Source organism: Crocodylus siamensis, chromosome 1 (genome assembly GCF_052110815.1).
Source record: "Crocodylus siamensis isolate JL-2025a chromosome 1, ASM5211081v1, whole genome shotgun sequence".
NCBI classification, from domain to species: domain Eukaryota; kingdom Metazoa; phylum Chordata; order Crocodylia; family Crocodylidae; genus Crocodylus; species Crocodylus siamensis.
The window spans coordinates 174,898,001-174,913,654 of record NC_143395.1 but is presented as its reverse complement, the minus strand read 5'-3'; the positions used below and the strand labels follow the sequence as shown (position 1 = coordinate 174,913,654).

The following is a 15,654-nucleotide window of genomic DNA, read 5'->3' as shown; positions in this document are numbered from 1 at the left end:
CTCAGCTACTACAACATCCTTTCCTCTGGCCTTGAAAAATCTAATCTTGTCCCAAATGAACAGTTCCATTTAGAATGCTGCCGCAAAGACCATTTCCTTTGCTCATCACTTTGACTGGTACCCGTCTTTCTGCACCCCTCCCCCTTTCTGGATCATGAGATGAATAGCTTCTTGTCTTCACTTTTTCAAAAACCTCCACAACTGTAATCTCTCATTCACTATGAAGTAATTGACTGCATCCTCAATCAGCTCAAGAAGCATGTCTGCAGTGCTCACCTGATAATTTTTCAAACACCTTCAATTTTTCACCCATGCTGTTCAAAATTCCTGGAAGAAGCCCCCCATAAATATCTGCAGTTATGTTACTTTTATCCTTCAAATTGCTCTTTAAAGCTCTTCTCTTCTGTGTTAAGTTAGGCCACTGATATTTCATAGATTTCATAGACATTAGGGCTGGAAGGGACCTCGGAAGATCATCGAGTTCAGCCCCCTGCCCAAAGGGCAGGAAGTCAGCAGGGGTCATAGGATCCCAGCAAGATAAGCATCCAATTTGCTCTTGAAGGTGCTCAATGTAGGTGCTTGAACCACCTCCGATGGCAGGCTGTTCCAGACCTTGGGGGCTCGGACAGTAAAGAAATTCTTCCTTATGTCCAGCCTGAAACGATCTTGTAGTAGTTTCTGACTGTTTGACCTCATCAGCCCTTGGGGCGCTCTGGTGAACAAATGTTCCCCCAGATACTGGTGGTCACCCCTGATAAACTTATAGGTGGCCATCAGATCACCCCTGAGCCTGCGCTTTTCCAGGCTTAAGAGCCCCATGGCTCTCCGCCTGTCATCATAAGATCTGTTTTCCTGACCTCTGATCATGCACGTGGCTCTCCTCTGGACTCTCTCAAGCTTCTCCACATCCTTTTTGAATTGTGGGGCCCAAAACAGGACGCAGTACTCCAGCTGCGGCCTCACCAAGACCGAGTACAAGGGGAGAATGACGTCCCGGGATTTGCTGGAGAAGCATCTATGGATGCAAGCCAGCGTTTTGGTCACTTTACTAGCTGCAGCATCGCATTACAGGCTCATGTTCATTTTGTGGTCAATGATGACCCCCAAGTCTCTTTCTTCCATAGTGCTAGCCAGCGTAGCACTGCCGAGCCTATAAGGATGCTGCAGGTTTTTCCTCCCAAGGTGGAGAACCTCGCAATTTTCAGTGTTAAACACCATCAGGTTCTCGTCCGCCCATTTGCTGAGCCTGTCCAGGTCAGCCTAGATCACCCGCCTGTCTTCTGGCGTGGATGCTTTGCCCCAAAGTTGGTGTCATCGGTGAACATGGCCAGTCCGCTTCTGACTCCAATGTCCACATCATTAATGAAGATGTTGAACAATATGGGTCCAAGGGCAGAGACTTGGTGGACCCCACTGGTCACAGGACACCATAATGATTGAATTCCATCAATTACTACCCTCTGGTCTGACCACAGAGCCAATTTCCCAGCCAGTGGATCGTGGTGGACCCAAGGCAACAATTGTCCAGTTTCGGCAAAAGGTGATCATGGGATACCAGATCGAAGGCTTTTTTTGAAGTCAAGATATATGACATCAATCTCTTCTCCCTTGTCCAGGTGATAGGTCACCTGGTCGTAGAAGGAAATGAGATTGCTCAAGCAAGACCTACCCACAACAAACCCGTGATGGCTATCCCTTACTATGTTGGCGTTGGCCAGTCCATTAAGGATGGCCTCTTTAATAAACTTTTCTAAGATCTTCCCCGGGATAGAAGTCAGGCTGATAGGCCTATAGTTAGCCGGATCCACTTTTCTCCCTTTCTTGAAGATAGGCACCACATTGGCCTTCTTCCAGTCTTCGGGCACTACACCAAAGTGCCAGGAGTACCCTGGGCTGCAGATTGTCAGGACTGGCTGACTTGAAGGTATCCAGCTTCTCAAGGTGTTCCTTCATGAGGTCAGCATTAATGGAGGGCAGGGGATCTCCCTCACCCAGACCTCCCTGTCCCGTGGTGGGCATGGGCGTCCCACGGGACTGATTGAAAGACTAATACAAAGTGCCCATTTAATAGGTTGGCTTCTTCCTGGGCGTCAGTTGTCAGTTGCCCCATCTGGTTCAGCAGGGGTCCAATGTTGCCCTTGCTTTTCCTCCAGCTCCCCACATATCTGAAAAATCTGACTTTTTATTGTCCTTGATGCTCGAAGCTAGTTGGAGTTCAGTTGCAGCCTTGGCTTTCTGGTTTGCTCCCTGCAGGACCAGACCAGTGCAGAATAATCCTCCTTAGAGGCGAATCCCATCCTCCATCCTTTGTAGGCTTTTCTTTTTAGCCTCAGGAAGTCTGCTAGATCCCTGGAGAGCCGGGGGGGTTGCTGTGTCCTCTCACTGCCTTTCCTCCGAGATGGAATAGAATTAGCTTGTGCATTGAGGATTGCTCCCTTGAGGAGCAACCGCCCTTCTTGAACTCCTCTCTCCCTGGGGTCACGGTCCCTTAGGGCCTGACTGACAAACCTCCTGAGCTTGTTAAAGTCAGCTTTCCTGAAGTCAAGAACTTCTGTGTTGCTGACTGACTTGCCAGCTTTACAGCAGATGGTGAAGGTGATCAACTCATGATCACTGTCACCCAGCTTCCCATCAATCACTAGGTCGCCGATTATGTCATCCCAGGTAGCCAGTGCCAGGTCATAGAATCATAGAAAATTAGGGTTGGAAGGGACCTCAGGAGATCATCTAATCCAACCCCATGCTCAAAGCAGGACCATCCCCAACTATATCATTTAAGCCAGGGCTTTGTTGAATCAGGATTTAAAAAACTCCAAGGATTGAGATTCCACCACTTCTCTAGGTAACCCGTTTCAGTGTTTCACCACCCTCCTAGTCAGAATTTTTTTCCTAATATCCAACATAAACTTCTCTTGCTACATCTTCAGACCACTTCTCCTTGTTCTGTCATCTGTCACCATTGAGACTAATCTAGCTCCATCCTCTTTTCAACCACCTTCAGGTAGTTAAAAGTTGTTATCAAATCCCCTCTCAGTCTTCTCCCTTGAGCAGCGCTTTGCCTCTCGTTGGCCCACAGACTTCTTGAGTCAGATAGAGGTCATCCACGCACAAGAGGAAGCTTTGCGACCGCTCGGATTTTGCTGAGTGATCCTCCAACGAGATGTCTGGCTAATTGAAGTCACCCATGACAACCATGGTCCTGGAGCATGCGACCTCAGCCAGTTGCTGGTCAAGCTCTTGACTTTGGGTGGGAGGTCTGTAGCAGACTCCCACTGTTGTGTTCCCTGTGCCATGTTCCCCATGGATTTTAACCCAGAGGGTCTCCAGTCATCCACCCTAGTTGCCAATATCAGCTTGCAGGAACGCGTAGCTTTCCTTAACATAGAGAGCCCCTTTTATCTACATGATCTCTTCTGTACAGGGTATAGCCATCAATACCCGTGGTGCAGTCATGGGTGGAGTCCCACCAGGTCTCTGTTATCCCTATGACATTATAATTATCTGCATTGAGCAGGAGGACGAGCTTCTCCTGCTTGTTCCCCAAGCTCCTGGCATTTCTGTACAGGCAGGCAAGTATCCCCTTGCAGGCTCTTGCCTTGCCCACAGATTGTACCAGGGCTGGGGCAGGGGTGGGCTCCCTTAAATGCCCTGGCCTGCTGGCTTTGCAAGGGTTGCTCAGCAGGCCAGCAGTGGCAGTAGTCCCCCCGTCCCCCAGCGGGCTTAGTTTAAAGTCCGGTGGAGCAGGTCAGCCAGTCTGGCTGAGAAGAGCCTCCTCCCCAGGGGACAGAGGTGGAGACCATCTCTTTCCAGCAGCTCACTGCCTCTCTCGCCAAAGAGCAGGCTGTGGTCATGGAAGTCAAAGCCTTCCTGATGACACCAGTGCCACAGTCTCTGGTTAACTACATGGATCCTCCTCTCCCTCCTCAGCCCATACCCCGAGACTGGGAGGATCAATGAGAACACCACCTGTACCCCCAGAACCTTTAGCCCCGCTCCCAAATCCCTGTAGCGCCTCATGACCTGGCTGGGAGCGCTCCGAGCCATGTCATTGGTGCCCACATGAATAAGGAGCAGAGGATAGTGGTCTGTGGGCTGGAGGAGCTTAGGGATCCTCTCCACAATGTCCCGGATATGGGCCCCTGGGAAGCAGCAGACTTACCAGGCTAAGGGGTCGGGGTGGAAGATTACCCCCCCAGGATGGAGTCTCCCACAAAAAATGCTTTACATTTCGTCTTGGGGAGAGCAAGGGTGGTAGCTGCAGTTGAGCCTGTGTTGCCTGGGGGAGCTGGCAACTCAGCAGGCTCTGCTGGAGCAGCAAGAGGTGCATACCTGTTGCTAAGCTCCAGCGGGGCAGCCCTTAGGGCCCTTGACCACCTTGGTGCATGCCCCTAGCTGGACAGAGTGGGAGGTCCTGGAGTCCTCCTTTGTCCTGGAGGGAGACTGCGGTCTACCCTCCGGCTCCTTAAGGAGAAGGGCCTGGCAGTAGGAGTCAATCTCTTGCTCACAGACCCTGATGGCACGCAGTCTCTGGACTGCGGCCTGGAGCTCCTCCAGCTGGCGCGCCAGAGACCCCAAAAGGGAGCGGACCCCACAAGGGGAGGTGGCCATGCTCCCGGGCCCCAGAGCCTGAAAAAGCGACAGGCAGCCCCCACAGCCGAGAGCCAGGGGCTCCGCCTGCTTGGAGTCCAGAACCATGGGCTCCGTCTGGGTGGCCATCTCTGAGGTGCCGGGGGGAAGAGGGGGCCGCAGAATCCGAAGGGACCCAAGGGGTGCGGCGAATGCCCATCTGTGTCATACCTCTGGTAGGCTGGCTACGGCTGGGACTATCCACCCTGGGGGGTTCGCAGGCAGGGTCTCAGGCCCTCCCACGCACCCTCCTGCACGAACTCCGCACTAACTCACACATCAGCAGACAAGTGTGCCTGGTTGCACAGCCTGTTCGTGCAGCTCCGGCTGCCTGGCTCCCTGGGAGGCTGGGCGAAGTAGGGGCCTGGGTGGGGCTTAACCTGGCCCGGCTCCACTCAGCCACCTCCTCCCACTCACTCAGGAGTTAACCCCCTCCCACCACGGGCCCCGCTTGCCTCCGGCTGTGCTGGGGGTCAGCAGGGGACTCCATGGCTGCTGGGGGGGTGTTTGGGGGCCTTCAGGAGAGCGGAGGCGCAGCAGGCTTTCACCCGCGTGTCTCTCGCTACTCCGGAGCCGAACTGGGGCTGATATGACAAAACTACTATCACGCTCAACAATATTATATCACTTAACATGTTAGAGTCCACCCATCTCTAATCCATTTTACAGTTTGGCCTTTAGGGCAAGGATCATTTTTTTGTTCTGTGTGTATACAGCACCTACCACAATGGGGTCCTTGTCTATGACCAGGGCTCCCAGGTTCTAGAGTAATACAAACTACTGGTCTCAATAAAAAAGCATGAAGTCCAGTTAATTGTTCTGGTCTTGCATATGGCTCTTCTTACAGAACCACAATAAGACATGCTGGCAGTTTCCCACTTATTTCTTGTGCTGAATTTAGATACTTCAGTGTAATCTCTACTTAAAATTTACCATTATAAAATATGTATTTTCATAATAAAAAAAATACATAATTTTATAGATACCACAGGGAACAGAAAGTTTGTCTCAGAAATTAATTAAAGAATTATTCCACCCAAACACAAAAACTGAAGTATCCAATTCAAGGCACTATTTCTCATATATAAGTTTTATTTGTATCATAGGTACCTTATTGTAGCAGAGCACTAGGGTGCTCGCTACTAGTAATAGTAATAAGGACAGCTGCCAATCAACAGGGCAGCACAGGTGAGGGTTGCCGGGGCAACTAATGTGGGTCAGCTGGCTAGAAGGGGGCAGGGCCTGGCCTTTATAAGCAACCAGGCTGAGGCCAGAGCCAGTTCCTTTCTGGCAGCCTGAGGTGCAGGAGCTCTCCAGAAGAGCCCAGCAGAGCAGAGATGAGCAGTGCAGCCTGAGCACCTAAGGGGATGCAGCATGGTGAGGGCAGAGAGAATCCTGGCGGAGATGCCTTTGCAAGAGGGCCAGTTTGGGCCTGGATCATTATGTTATAGCCGGTAGGCCTATTCTGAGTTAGAGCCGGTTGGCTAGTAGTTTGCTTTGCGGTAGGGCTGTTTGTGTGAATACCGGAGGACCGGGTGAGGCTGTAGGGGTGCGAGGAGGCCTCACGGGAGCTCCCCAATAATTCAGGGGTTCCTGGTGCCTAGTAAGGGCACAGCAAGCGGTGCCAGGGCGGCACAGTGATTGGTGCCGGAGCTGGCACTATGGGTGAGCGCCAGAGAGAGGCGTGACGTTGTGGGGTGTTGTGACCCTGGCCCTGTAAGGGGGCAGTATTCTGCCCAGTGGGGTATACAACCCAGAAGAAGGGTCAGGGGCCAGACACAGCTACTGGCCACCTGAGCCCCAAGCACGGGAAGCGCATGAGCTAGGCCCGAGAAGGCAGGTCTGGGGGCCAGGTAAAGCTAAGGCCACCTGAGCCCCAACCATGGGAAGCCCCGAGTGCGGGCGAGAAGCGCGGCATAGGCCCCAGGGAGGGCAGGCATATGGGAACAGGAAGTCTGGGCAAGCGTGCGGTAAGAGTCCGGGAGAGAGGCTGGCACATGAGAACAAGCCCGGCAGGCAGGTTAAAATAAGAGGCTCCAGGGTGAGCGACTAGCACCCTACTGACCCTAAGTCCTGGAGAAGGGCGAGCGCACAGTAGAAGTCCCGGAGAGGGGCAGGCGCGCGAAAGTAAGCCTGGAGAGGGGCGGACATGCGGATAGGGGCCTGACTGATAGGAGCGCGACAGAGCCGAGCGCGCGACTAGAGGCCCGGAAAGGGCGAGAGGGAGACAGAAGCCTGGGAGGGGCGAGTATATTGGGCGCGTGTACGAAGAAACCCCAGAGAGAGGGAGTGCGCGTATCGAGAGACCCCAGGTGGGGGCGAGCATATGACACGAGAAAGTCCGGTACAGCTGCGAGGGGAGGTTGGAGGCACGCATAGCCCTTAAGGCTGGGGTGCACCGAGTCGCCCCATACGGAATGGGGGATAGTTCCAGCATAACACCGTGTACTAGGGGATCAAAGGCAGCCTCCCATATAGAACCAGATATCATCAAAGACGTGGCGGGTGAGATAAGAGGGTGCTAGATTGCCTACTTGGCATGGTAGGAGGGCGCTAGAGGGATCACGGCTGCCCCTGCGCCCCACCACGTGACACTTATCTATTCTGTTTCTTTTTGGCCAATTTAGAAAAGATGTACACAAATAGGTATCTCAGGTTTATAAGCTACATTGCAGAGTATTAAAAAGACTCACGGCCAAAAAAAATAAACTTTTAATTAAGATTTAAACCTGTTTAAGAGGTTTCTCTCTTTTATAGTCTACCGAAGTACTGCAATACCATGCACAGAAGCCATATATGCACACACCCTGATAAAATCTTATACCAGGGTGGGCAAAATACGGCCTGTGAGGCCATTCTATCCAGCCCATGGGGCCCCTAAACAAATTTTGAAAATTATACTGCATCTCTCATTGGTTCCTGTCAAAAATGCCAGGAACTAGGGGCAGTAGGACCCAGAGGAATCCTCAGCAGGTTCCTGCAACAGCAGGACTCACCCGGTCCTGCTCCGCTAGCCAGGAGCCCCAGTAGGGGCTTCTGACCTGGGACCATGTGGCTGCCCTGGTGCAGGAAACTCAGGTAAGGGAGGGGGGACAAAGGGCAGGGAAGGAGCTGGTGCAGGGAGTGGGGAAAAGCACCCCTCCCCTACCCCATAGCCAGTGCTCCCTGCTGCAGCTGCTCACAGCCCATGTAGGACTGTCCGGTGCAGGAGGCACAGGCTGCAAGCGACTGCAGCACGGGGTGCAGGCCTGGCTCCACAGACCCCTGCCAGCCTGTGCCCTGCTCTGGGCCATGCTGGTGCCAAGACACTGGGACACTGGTCCTAAGATGTTGACTGGGGGCGGGGCATCTTTCAAGGGGCAGGGCATCTGTCAAGGGGCAGGGCTACCCATGTGGCCCTCAACAGCTTGCCAAAACTGGGTAAGCGGCCCTCCACCCGAAACAATTGCCCACCCCTGTCTTACACCTTTCCCAAGATGCTAAAAGGTATATTTGAGGGCAGTATATATAGCAGAATAAGATTACCATTCAAAAGACTTTATAAGCGTTACATTTAAAACACTTGGTCTAGTCAGGTACAAAAAAGGTTGTCAGCACAAATTAGCATACTGAAGAATAGTTCCCGTTTAGACACTATAAGTACAGTCTCCATGGTTTAGTGTTCTGCTGCATCCATAAGAAGTAATTTGAATGACCTATTTGGTTACATTTGCCTGCTGCTGCTGGATTGGCTGAAGTGTGAGTGACAGATTTTTGTTTGTTTGTTTGTTTGTTTGTTTATACAAAAACCTCAATACTTACTTCTATGCACTTACATTTAAAATAGGCATGGAATGATATACTACTTTCACTTACACAAATACATGCACCTCCAACTTGCAAGCTACTAGTAATTTGGAGCAAAGTAATAGCATGCAGTCAGAATGGCAACTCAGCATAGAAGCCTATTATATGAGAAGTGATAACAGGAAATGACCTCTTGCCTAAGCAACTTCTGTAGACTATGGATGACTGGATAGAGCAAATAATAATCTACACTTTATATATCCATTATACTTTAAGTCCTTCCCTCGTTTCTATCATAGTCTGTTTCACAATACATTTATTGAAAAATTTTAGGCCAAATATTTTAGGTTGATATCTTCAGAAAATACAGTATTTTAGCTACTGACATTGTGTGGTGCATGTGTCCTCTTATTTCTTAGTTTTATGTCCATCTTTTGAATTGTAATGCTCCTTCTGCAAGTTCTGCACTGGTAGAAAACTTGGCTGGGTTCAGAGATCAACTCTTCACATGATACAATTATCAGTTATTACTCATTGGGGGGGTGGGGAATGAAAATGCTGGGATGATTCTCTTAAATTCTCTAAAGTATTTAAAACGGTACCAGCATTTCCTTCAAGCAATACAAATGAGAGCACAAATTGCTTCAGAAGTTAATATCAGAACTCCAAAACTAACATTTTCCCCAAAGTCAACACATTATCAGACATTTGTAACATTTAAACACTGCATGTGTACATGCTGGCAATCCCAGTTAAAGTTTCTAGGTACTATCACAATTAACATCTATATAAAAAAAGAAAGTCTATTTTACCACTAGGATAATTATATACCAATTATAAAAAGGATCTCTAATTTAAAAAAAACATGCAATACTTAACTGTCCAACTATGGACTGAAAACTGGAAATGCCAACTGGATGGATGCCTGTGTACATTAATACAGGCCTCTTGCTGTATTTTTAGCACTGGAAATATTATACTGTAGTAAAGCAGAACTGGTATGCTGCTTGCTGCCTTACCATTCTGAAACAAACACCTAAAAAAGAATTAAAAGAAAAATAAGTCTGACTCAATTGAAAGAATGAACACTACTCCTCACAGCTTTACTCAATTTTTGTTTCAGTTAACCATGCAACAGAGATTTGCTATGCTCTTTTACTGTGGAACTTTTCAAAGTGATTATACCCAATTATTACACTTCTAAAACATAAAAAAAAAAAAAAAAATCTTAGAGGTCAGTAAGGGGGGGAAGGGAAGGAAGAGGAGGGCAGAAATACATACATACATACATATATCTGTGTGCATGTGAGTGTGTACACATACCTATACATATAAAACACCCCCCCAAAGACTTAGTTTGACACACGCACACACACGTGTGTGTGTGTGTGTGTGTGTGTGTGTGTGTAAGGTCTCTCTCTATATATATATAGACCCTAAAGACTTCATTTGAGCAAATAAGGAAAATTACTTACCTATAATTCTATCATTCAATTTCTCTGATAACATCCTTTTACAAGATTCTTATTCTAAAAGCGTGGTCTACAATTAAAAGTTCTTCTGGTAGATAATCATTTTTTGCATAAATGATGCATTCCCTGGCAGCTGGGGGGACACTGCAGCAGTGGGAGCGGGGCAGTGGGAGCGTGGCAGCAGTAAGCGGCGGTGCTCTTGCAGATGCCGCCAGCGCTGTTGGACAGCGGGAGGATGGGGGGTAGTGAGCAGCAACTGCCTGCGGGCACCGCCGACAGTGTCAGCAGCACCTTTTTGTAGGGGGTGCACTGCCACACTCCAGGGGTGTACCCCCTATGCATCACCCTGGATTTTTTGCATTCCTTACAGATATAGCTACACTGACAAACTCCCTAAAATAAAACATAGTTAGACCAGCAAAAATATTCCTTTTGCCTAGAACAGAGTATTCCACTAGGGAAAGTGCGTAAAGCTATACTGACAAAAGGATGCTTTCACTGGTATGAACTACATCCCTACCAAGAGGCTTTGCTGGGTTAGTTATCCCAGCAAACCATTTTAAGCATAGACAAGTCCCTAGCTTTATTCTGTAAGTATAAACTCAGAACTCCACTACAACTTCAAGTTTTAATTCTTGTTTAAAACAGAACAAAAAATCATGTCAAATACCCTGAATTAGCTTTTGTTTTGAGGAACCCTGCTTCCAGTGCAACTGAAAAAATACCCAAGTGGAATATTCAGAATTCATACAAAGGTATTTGCTCCCCCTCTGGCCCTCTTCTACTGTCTTCAAGAATCAAAAAAATCATAGAAGATAAGAGCGTTTCATCTTCTCCTGCTAAGGAAATAATAGCTGGAGTCTAAATAAAACTATCTTTACAGCAGTGCCCCAGGGTGCTCCATATTAGTACTGTTAGGTGTGCACACAGAAATCCATAATGTCAAAAACATTCTGACCTGTTGTAATCTTTCTGTGTCATTAGCAATAGAAGAATTGCTCTACTATTTTTCTACAGTCCAAAAAAAATAAGCAGAAGCTAAGAGCTGACATGTTCTAAGGGGTGATTTCAGCCTAACAAGGGGGTTCTTGTATTTAAAAAGTTTGAAAACCACTGCAAAATATCACCAGGGTCAAGTATGAAATATGCGATCTATTAAAAATATATTTTCTACATTATTTTATCACCTCCATAAAGCACTCCCAATGAAAAGGGCAGGTAATTATTTATATGAGATTATTACATAAGTAGACTATGTGGAGTACCTTATTTGCATGACTTATTAGAAAACCACAGAAACCCTGTTTGAACAGACAGTCTCCACCTCCACAACGTAACTGCTTAAAACCTTACATATACAGGATACACAAGGGATTTTTTAAACAGGGAAAAAGAATGCATTTGTATTCATCATTTCCATGAAAATAATGCTGAGGACTATTCCCAATATTAAGGCCAATACTGGGTTAGGCACTGTCTAGTAAAAGCAATGTTTGTCTTCAGATATCACCAAATAGGTATTTTTAATTCTTTTCATGCCATTCACATGGATATGACTTAGCAGCTTCCCATCGCATCATTCAGCCAAACGTTACCAAAAATACTCAACGTTGGTATATACTGAGGTGCTCAGTCTCCAACCCATGGGCCAAATATAGCCCATGGAGCCACTGCTGCAGGGCTCCCCGCAGGTCAGGAAATTAATACTGTCACACCACTCCCGCTGCCAGGTTTCGATACCCCGGCCCCCCATAGAGCCAGATGGGGGCTGGGCCATGTCTCCTTTCCCCCAACACAGCTCAATGAGGGCCAGACCATACTCCTTTCCCCCACCATGCAGCTGAATCAGGGCTGAGCCATGCCCCCTTCCCCCACATGGCTGGATCAGATTTGCACTGCTGTCCCCCCACCCACATGTAGCCATATAGGGCCCCACAGCACCCACCCTGGGTAGCAGATCAGGGCCACTGGTGAGATGCAGCCCACAGACAGACCAGGCACTAACCATCCAGTCCACTGGGGAAAAAGGTTGGGCATCACTAGTGTATACAGATATATTTCTATGTAAGGTATTGGTGTCACATCCTGAGGGTTCAAATTACACTTTGACTCTTGCAGGAGTCTGCAAAAACAATTGGGCTGCCCATCATGATGCCCTGATAAAATCGGAGGCCCCTCCCCAGGTTCTGATTTGCAAGTTACAGGGGGGCTGCCATCTATTATGAGGGGGCTCAGCCCCCACCCCCTCTGTAATCCAAACCCTGCACATCCCTTTTTATTGGTGGCAAGTCTAATGCGTGTTTTTCCAAATAATGGGGTTTCTTGTTTGTGAAGAATATAAGCAGAAGCTGTTGTTTTTCTGTTGTGTTTTTTTCTTCAGGAAATTTTGATCCAGGTTTCTCCTACAGATCCAAGTAACATTTAGAGACTGTGACAGGGCACTTGGTGCACCTGTCACTTGAAGATGAGAGGCTGCCTGAGGAGCAGCCTGAAGGTCTGGCTGGGACTAATGAAAGAGTCACTTGACTAAGGAGCCAAGCTTGAGCCACATAAGCCCAGGGCCTGAGCTGGTCAAGCAGTCTAGCCCTGGGAGCCACAAGGAGTGGATCTCCTGCCTTAACAGCTGAGCTGGGGAAAGCAGCACCAAGCCCAAGAACAGAAGCAAGTGAACCCACTGCCTGGACAAGGGTGACAGAGTGGAGGGCCAGGGGGCCCAAAGCCCAGCTAGCGAAGATAGCAGAGCCTGCGAGGGGTGAAGCAGGCCTTAGAATGGACAGGGGCAATGGTCTTAGAGGGCTGGTGACAAACAGCTCTGGTGGTTGTGGAAGGGATTGAAGGGAAGGTCTCAACTGGTAGAGTAAGAAGGAGACCAGAAGAATAAAAGGCCTGGGGCCCAGAGGCAGAGAGCCTAAGCCCATTGAGGGGCAGAGCACGGGGGCCACAGCAGGCCTTGGAAGAGATAGATCTGGGGCCCAGAGATAGAGAGAAAGTGAACATAAGCCTAGGAAGGACTAGGTACTTGGGAAAGGGTCCAGTGCGGGAGAGGAGAACTAGGAGGGTCCAGTGCCCATTAGGGACTAGGGTGTGTCGAGAAAAGCTCCAGTGTCTGGGGTCTGTCAGAAAGCAGAGTTATCTTACCCACTCATGCCTCACAGGTGATCTGCTACTGATGAGGATGGAGCCCATGAAACTAGCCCTTTGGCAATGACCATGGGCATCTGTGGTCCTATGAGCAAGACCAGGGTCAGGAAGCCCTCCTTTGATCAGAAATTAATAACATCAAGGCATGGTAGGTAAGTAAAAGGGAGCGGCCCCCAAGGGGAGTCAGGTTGGCAAGGGCTGAGCAGCTACGAGGGGCATCATGACCACCCCTGGGATGGGCACTTACTACAGATGCATATTCCAAAACTCTGAGTAAGCAGGCAGCCCTTCCTCACTAACACTTGTGTTATTCTTTCCATACAACATAAATACACAGGGGGCCTAGCACTCAGCAACTGGCTTATGAAAAGGCTAATTTCATTTAAGCAGCGAATGTCCACAATTTGTCCAGCACTGTTGCAGACATGCTCCTACCATTTAAACCCACAAGAGAAGTCCACCTGCTTTAGACCTCAGGTAATGCAAACCTCCACAATATTTTCCACAGGCTTTGGGGTGGGGGGGTGGGCATAAAATAACCTAATTGTAAAGCGCATCCAGCTGTTTGGTGCCTTCCGCAGACAGTCCCAGGCCTTGCTGCTGACAGCTGTGAACAAAGTGTGCCCCATGATGTACCAACATGGGCCTCCTGACTTGAGGCACTTTTAATTACCCTTGGGGCATATATACAAGTGCTCCAAGAATTGTAGGAGGTGGTGGCAGTGCTTTAATTAGAGTGGCTTCAAGAGCCTCTCTAATTAAAGTGCCCAGAGCATCTCCATGTATCAGCATCCCCACACTGAAAAATGGTAGTGGAAACGCTTTATCTAAAGTTTGTCTAACAAGCTTTATGCCTTTTCTGCCGCCATTTCTCAGTGGGTGGGCACAGATGCACAAGACACTGGAGTCTGCTGGAGTAGGATTATTACTACACTCCAGCAGACTTGTTCCAACGCCCTGTAATTACGGTGTGTCAGAGCAGCCTCTTTGCACTGTACAGATGCCCCATGTTACCAGCCCTAGGCAGCTATGATGGAGGTAGCAACTTCAGGAAGCAGAATGGCTTGCCCCCCCTCTTTTTTTTTTTTAACACCAACAGCGTAAAACAGGCAAAACACCTGGTCTACAGCCCATCCGCAGGAAAGGCACAGGCTGTTTGTTTTGGGCTTCTTTTATCTTGTTCAAGACCAAATCAGTCCCAGATCCCATGGGCAAAGTCCAACAGTCAAGCTCCAAAATTTGACTGAGCACAACTCAGTCCTCCAGTCTGCATCATTCTACCAGGGAGCAAATATCTTTCCTCCCACATCTAAGGCTTCAGATACTCCCCAAACCCAGGCAGCAAGATGCAAATTAAAGGGGAGCTGGACCCCCACATAAGAGACAAGAGCCCGCCTGTAACATTTAAAAGTCATAACCTGGTCTGGGGGGAGATGGGTTCTGATAGGATTCCCCCTTCCAATGAAGGAGTTTAATTTTTGTTGCAGACCCCCCCTCAAGGTCAAAGTGTAATTCACACCCTGCCAGGCAGGCATCCTAGTGCAAGCCCCAGGCCTGGAGGTCTTGCAGCTCAGGTGCCCCCCCATCTCCCTTGATCTTAGCCACAAGGTCAGCAGCAGAAGCACAACTACAAGTATTATGACCCAGCAGTGTGACACACGGTCGCTAGAAGGGCATTAAAGCTTCCTGGGCAGGCAAAAAAAAACCCCTGTCTGGCCGTGGCGGGTCTCTAACACGTGATGTTGCTGGCAGCCAAAGGACGGGGCAGCGGCGCCAGCCCCGGAGGAAAGAGGGGAGGAAGAGGTTCAGACTCGCTCCTACAGGCCCCGCCCCCTCCAGGGCCGGGCTCGCAACCCTACACATGCGCACTAGCTTGTGTACTCCCCCCCCCCCCACGGCGCCGCCGCCATGTTTATAGCTCTGCTGAGCCGCTGCTGCGGTAGTTGTTTTCCCCCTCCCTTTTTTCCCCGTAGCCCCGCACCTACCCTGCACTCGACCAAACACCTCGTAATCCACCGACTTGAAGACCCCGGCAGCCTTGGCGAGGCCCGACATGGTGGGGAGGCTGTAGGCGGCCGTGCGAATGGCAGGGCGCGGGATTCGCGCTTGGCAGGGGCCCGAACGGCGAGCGGCAAGGATCAAGCTTCGCAGGAAAGCGGCCGCCTGCCAGGCGTAGCCTGCGCGCCAGGGGCCCGACCACCCAGGGTGCGCCCCCCGGGACCCTGGGACGCGCATGCGCCGTGAGGGCGCTCAGAGCTGGCACGGCCCTGATGTTGGGAGAGGGCTGGCAGCTCTATACCCCCTGCAGGGGAAAACCTGGGCCAGGACTCCCAAGAGGAAAATGCTGGCACCTATTAGAGGGGGAGGCTAGGATATGCTTCCTGCACCCCAAAACTCTTGCCCCTAGCTCCGTGTAACAGCCCCCCCATGAAGTCTCTCCCACCCAAAGCAGGAGTGGTGCCTGAGCAGGGACTTGAGTTAGGAGTCAATCTCTTTTTACTTGCTTCCCTTGAGGAGGATGGAGCAGAAGTCCTCCAGTGAGGTAAAAGACTTAGGTAGGGCCTGGTGTCCTTGCTGTTTGGGTGGTTGATATTAGAGGGGAAGATTTTGCCCCTCGCATGCCATCTCA

The 15,654-nt window shown here is 49.7% G+C and overlaps 1 protein-coding gene across 4 annotated transcripts in view; it reads right to left on the bottom strand.

The window, feature by feature from the left end:
- Positions 1 to 15,274, bottom strand: part of ACYP2 (acylphosphatase 2) — a 129,100-nt gene extending 113,826 nt beyond the window's left edge. The window contains exons 1-2 of one of the 4 annotated variants that reach the window (XM_090049457.1): positions 15,011 to 15,274; positions 9,432 to 9,448 (exon numbers count right to left, since the gene is read on the bottom strand). In XM_090049457.1, coding sequence (XP_089905583.1) covers positions 9,432 to 9,448; positions 15,011 to 15,260 — 267 coding nt within the window. In that variant the 5' untranslated portion in view covers positions 15,261 to 15,274. The other 3 variants (XM_090049447.1, XM_090049440.1, XM_090049466.1) reach the window with 3 other exon arrangements.
- Positions 15,275 to 15,654: the final 380 nt, after the last annotated feature.